The sequence below is a fragment of the Staurois parvus genome, unplaced genomic scaffold, assembly GCF_062004578.1.
Source record: "Staurois parvus isolate SC_StPar_1 unplaced genomic scaffold, SC_StPar_1.0 ptg003465l, whole genome shotgun sequence".
NCBI classification, from domain to species: domain Eukaryota; kingdom Metazoa; phylum Chordata; class Amphibia; order Anura; family Ranidae; genus Staurois; species Staurois parvus.
This window is the reverse complement of record NW_028321261.1, coordinates 57501-62983: the sequence shown is the minus strand read 5'-3', so window position 1 is coordinate 62983 and position 5483 is coordinate 57501. Positions and strand designations below refer to the sequence as shown.

Below are 5483 nucleotides of genomic sequence, written 5' to 3'. Positions count from 1 at the left end.
CGCCGCCTCTGGCCGTCCCCCACGCTCCGCCCGCCGCCTCTGACCGTCCCCCACGCTCCGCCTCTGACCGTCCCCCACGCTCCGCCTCTGGCCGTCCCCCACGCTCCGCCTCTGGCCGTCCCCCACGCTCCGCCCGCCGCCTCTGGCCGCCCCCACGCTCCGCCCTCCGCCTCTGGCCGTCCCCCACGCTCCGCCCGCCGCCTCTGGCCGCCCCCACGCTCCGCCCGCCGCCTCTGGCCGCCCCCACGCTCCGCCCTCCGCCTCTGGCCGTCCCCCACGCTCCGCCCGCCGCCTCTGACCGTCCCCCACGCTCCGCCTCTGACCGTCCCCCACGCTCCGCCCGCCGCCTCTGGCCGCCCCCACGCTCCGCCCTCCGCCTCTGGCCGTCCCCCACGCTCCGCCCGCCGCCTCTGGCCGTCCCCACGCTCCGCCCTCCGCCTCTGGCCGTCCCCACGCTCCGCCCGCCGCCTCTGACCGTCCCCCACGCTCCGCCCGCCTCCTCTGACCGTCCCCCACGCTCCGCCCGCCGCCTCTGACCGTCCCCCACGCTCCGCCTCTGACCGTCCCCCACGCTCCGCCTCTGGCCGTCCCCCACGCTCCGCCTCTGGCCGTCCCCCACGCTCCGCCCGCCGCCTCTGGCCGCCCCCACGCTCCGCCCTCCGCCTCTGGCCGTCCCCCACGCTCCGCCCGCCGCCTCTGGCCGCCCCCACGCTCCGCCCGCCGCCTCTGGCCGCCCCCACGCTCCGCCCTCCGCCTCTGGCCGTCCCCCACGCTCCGCCCGCCGCCTCTGACCGTCCCCCACGCTCCGCCTCTGACCGTCCCCCACGCTCCGCCCGCCGCCTCTGGCCGCCCCCACGCTCCGCCCTCCGCCTCTGGCCGTCCCCCACGCTCCGCCCGCCGCCTCTGGCCGTCCCCACGCTCCGCCCTCCGCCTCTGGCCGTCCCCACGCTCCGCCCGCCGCCTCTGACCGTCCCCCACGCTCCGCCCGCCTCCTCTGACCGTCCCCCACGCTCCGCCCGCCGCCTCTGACCGTCCCCCACGCTCCGCCCGCCGCCTCTGGCCGTCCCCCACGCTCCGCCCTCCGCCTCTGGCCGTCCCCCACGCTCCGCCCGCCGCCTCTGGCCGCCCCCACGCTCCGCCCGCCGCCTCTGGCCGCCCCCACGCTCCGCCCTCCGCCTCTGGCCGTCCCCCACGCTCCGCCCGCCGCCTCTGGCCGCCCCCACGCTCCGCCCGCCGCCTCTGGCCGCCCCCACGCTCCGCCCTCCGCCTCTGGCCGTCCCCCACGCTCCGCCCGCCGCCTCTGACCGTCCCCCACGCTCCGCCTCTGACCGTCCCCCACGCTCCGCCTCTGACCGTCCCCCACGCTCCGCCCGCCGCCTCTGGCCGCCCCCACGCTCCGCCCTCCGCCTCTGGCCGTCCCCCACGCTCCGCCCGCCGCCTCTGGCCGTCCCCACGCTCCGCCCTCCGCCTCTGGCCGTCCCCACGCTCCGCCCTCCGCCTCTGGCCGTCCCCACGCTCCGCCCGCCTCCTCTGACCGTCCCCCACGCTCCGCCCGCCTCCTCTGACCGTCCCCCACGCTCCGCCCGCCGCCTCTGACCGTCCCCCACGCTCCGCTTGCCTCCTCTGACCGTCCCCCACGCTCCGCCCGCCGCCTCTGACCGTCCCCCACGCTCCGCCCGCCGCCCCTGGCCGATTCCCCACGCTCCGCCTCTGGCTGTCCCCCACGCTCCGCCCGCCCCCTCTGACCGTCCCCACTCTCAGCAGGACCCCTCAATAGGTATGGTCAGAGGTGTAATTGCTGAGTGAAGGGACGGTCAGCCTTAACTAAATACGGTTTTGGTAAAAAAAACAAAACTTTTTATCAGGACAAGTAGATCGGGACCGCGATTTAGTCCCTCGGACAAGTATTTTTTACAAAAAATGTCCACACCCCTGGACTGTTCTATAAATTCCCGGTTTAGTTCGGCTTCTGATGTTTTTTCTTCTTCTCGCCCCTTTTTCAGGTTAAGAAATATCACCGCTTAAAAGAAGAAGCCAGCAAGAGGGCCGCCACCCTGGCGCAAGAATTGGAAAAGTTTAACCGCGATCAGAAGGCTGACCAAGATCGCCTGGATTTGGAGGAGAGGAAGAAAGTGGAGACTGAAGTACGAGTGCAAACTGCTTCCCCCGCGTCCTCTGCTTCCCTCGCTTCCTCTGCTTCCCCCGCCTCCTCTGCTTCCCCCGCTTCCTCTGCTTTCCCTCACTTCCTCTGCTTTCCCTCACTTCCTCTGCTTTCCCTCACTTCCTCTGCTTTCCCTCACTTCCTCTGCTTTCCTCGCTTCCTCTGCTTTCCTCGCTTCCTCTGCTTCCCTCGTTTCCTCTGCTTCCTCTGCCTCCCTCGCTTCCTCTGCTTCCCTCGCTTCCTTTGCTTCCCTCGCTTCCTCTCTTCCTCTGCTTCCCTCGCTTCCTCTGCTTCCCTCGCTTCCTCTGCTTCCCTCGCTTCCTCTGCTTCCCTCGCTTCCTCTGCTTCCCTCCGCTTTCCCCGCTTCCTCTGCTTTCCCCCGCTTCCTCTGCTTTCCCCCGCTTCCTCTGCTTTCCCCCGCTTCCTCTGCTTTCCCCCGCTTCCTCTGCTTCCCTCGCGTCCTCTGCTTCCCTCGCTTCCTCTGCTTTCCCCCGCTTCCTCTGCTTTCCCCCGCTTCCTCTGCTTTCCCCCGCTTCCTCTGCTTTCCCCCGCCTCCTCTGCTTTCCCCCGCCTCCTCTGCTTTCCCCCGCCTCCTCTGCTTTCCCCCGCTTCCTCTGCTTTCCCCCGCTTCCTCTGCTTTCCCCCGCTTCCTCTGCTTTCCCCCGCTTCCTCTGCTTTCCCCCGCTTCCTCTGCTTTCCCCCGCTTCCTCTGCTTTCCCCCGCTTCCTCTGCTTTCCCCCGCTTCCTCTGCTTTCCCCAGCTTCCTCTGCTTCCCCCTGCTTCCTCTGCTTTCCCCCGCCTCCTCTGCTTTCCCCCGCCTCCTCTGCTTTCCCCCGCCTCCTCTGCTTTCCCCCGCCTCCTCTGCTTTCCCCCGCCTCCTCTGCTTTCCCCCGCCTCCTCTGCTTTCCCCCGCCTCCTCTGCTTTCCCCCGCCTCCTCTGCTTTCCCCCGCTTCCTCTGCTTTCCCCCGCTTCCTCTGCTTTCCCCCGCCTCCTCTGCTTTCCCCCGCTTCCTCTGCTTTCCCCCGCTTCCTCTGCTTTCCCCCGCTTCCTCTGCTTCCTCCTGCTTTCCCCCGCTTCCTCTGCTTTCCCCCGCTTCCTCTGCTTTCCCCCGCTTCCTCTGCTTTCCCCAGCTTCCTCTGCTTCCTCCTGCTTTCCCCCGCTTCTTCTGCTTTCCCCCGCTTCCTCCCGTGTCCTCTGCTTTCCCCCGCGTCCTCTGCTTTCCCCCGCTTTCCCCCGCGTCCTCTGCTTTCCCCGCCTCCTCTGCTTCCCTTTCTTCTGATTTCCCCGCTTCCCTGTACCTTCCAGACCCATAATAAACATGATCGGAATGCTGTATATTCGTTATTTTTTTCATTTTATTTTTGTGTTCCTAATTCAGGCGAAAATCAAACAGAAATTGCGTGAAATAGAAGAAAACCAAAAGAGAATCGAAAAATTGGAGGAATATATCGCCACCAGCAAGTATGTAGCATTCTGTTTTCTGAACCAAACTCTTCCAAAACTAGTGAACCGGTTCACACCCGGCCTATAGTAGTTCATTGGCTGGGCAGGACTTTCGCCGTTCTGGGAGGACGTCATAAAGCCCCACCCACAACCCCCCCTCGCCCTCCCTTCCCCGAAAGGAGACTCGCACGTGCGATCCGTCACTGGCTGCGTCCGCTGGATGACTGACCCGGTTAATGGCCCACTGGCCGGTACCGTGTGAATGCTGTTTACAATTGTCACGATTGGTCAAACGATGAATGGATTCAGTTCGTGCAACTCATTGTTACAATCCGTGTTGTTAGCTGTGATTGGTCACAGTGATCACATGATATAGGCGGGGCCAGTTACAGCCCACCTGTACCATGTGATTCGCTGTGGCCAATCATGGCTAATCCCAATAAAACAAAATGAATACATCGATTTCCTTCAGTAAAATGCTTGCTTATGGCAGTGAAATTTGTTGCTAGAAACAATCGTGTAAAAAAAAAAAAAAAAAAAATCACTTCCCCAGAGTAGTACAATGTTACTGTGGTAATAATGTGTAAAAAAAACAAAACAAAACCCTGATTACTTCCCCAGAGTAGTACAATGTTACTATGGTAATAATGTGTAAAAAAAAAAACAACAAAACCCTGATTACTTCCCCAGAGTAGTACAATGTTACTATGGTAAGCTATCATAATTTTGTAAAAAAAAAACCCCAAAAAAACAAAATCTTGATCACTTCCCCAGAGTAGTACAATGTTGCTATAGTAAGCTTTTTCTTTTTCTTTTTTTTTTATCAATACATTTCAAATATATTGTATGTTTTTAAAAATACAAATCTACAGTTTTTGGAATGCATTTATAAATATTATAATTACGTGTTTTTTTTACTATGGTAATAATGTGTAAAAAAAAAAAATCAAAACCCTGATTACTTCCCCAGAGTAGTACTATGCTACTATGGTAATAATGTGGGGAAGTGATCAGGGTTTTGTTTTTTTTACAGAGTAGTACAATGTTACTATGGTAAGCTATCATAATTTTGTTAAAAAAAAAAAAAAAAGCCCTGATCACTTCCCCAGAATAGTACAATGTTACTATGGTAATGTGTAGTAAAAAAAAAAAAAAAAAAATCAAAACCCTGATTATTTCCCCAGAGTAGTACTATGTTACTATGATAATAATGTGTAAAAAAACAAAACCCTGATCACTTCCCCAGAGTAGTACTATGTTACTATGATAATATTGTGTAAAAAAACAAAACCCTGATCACTTCCCCAGAGTAGTACTATGTTACTATGATAATATTGTGTAAAAAAACAAAACCCTGATCACTTCCCCAGAGTAGTACAATGTTACTATGGTAAGCTTTTTTTTTTTTAACAATACATTTCAAATATATTGTATGTTTTTAAAAATACAAATCTAAATTTTTGGAATGCATTTAAAAATGTTAAAATTACTTTTTTTTTTTTTTTTTACTATGGTAATGTGTAAAAAAACAAAACAATCCTGATCACTTCCCCAGAGTAGTACAATGTTACTATGGTAATAATATGTAAAAAAAAAAAATCAAAATCCTGATCACTTTCCCAGAGTAGTACTATGTTACTATGGCAATAATGGGTAAAAAAATTAAATCCTGATCACTTCCCCAGAGTAGTACTATTTTACTATGATAATATTGTGTAAAAAAACAAAACCCTGATCACTTCCCCAGAGTAGTACAATGTTACTATGGTAAGCTTTTTTTTTTTTAACAATACATTTCAAATATATTGTATGTTTTTTTAAAAATACAAATCTACATTTTTGGAATGCATTTAAAAATATATGTTAAAATTACGTTTT

The 5483-nt window shown here is 56.3% G+C and overlaps 1 protein-coding gene across 1 annotated transcript in view; it reads left to right on the top strand.

Annotated features, from left to right (window-relative positions):
* Positions 1-2003: 2003 nt before the first annotated feature.
* Positions 2004-5483, top strand: part of LOC149428156 (structural maintenance of chromosomes protein 1A-like) — a gene marked incomplete at its 5' end in the record, with an annotated part of 53450 nt that continues 49970 nt past the window's right edge. The window contains 2 exons of the mRNA XM_089667653.1: positions 2004-2144; positions 3541-3623. Of these exons, the coding sequence (XP_089523779.1) occupies positions 2004-2144; positions 3541-3623 (224 nt within the window). The remainder of the gene's footprint in view (positions 2145-3540; positions 3624-5483) is intronic.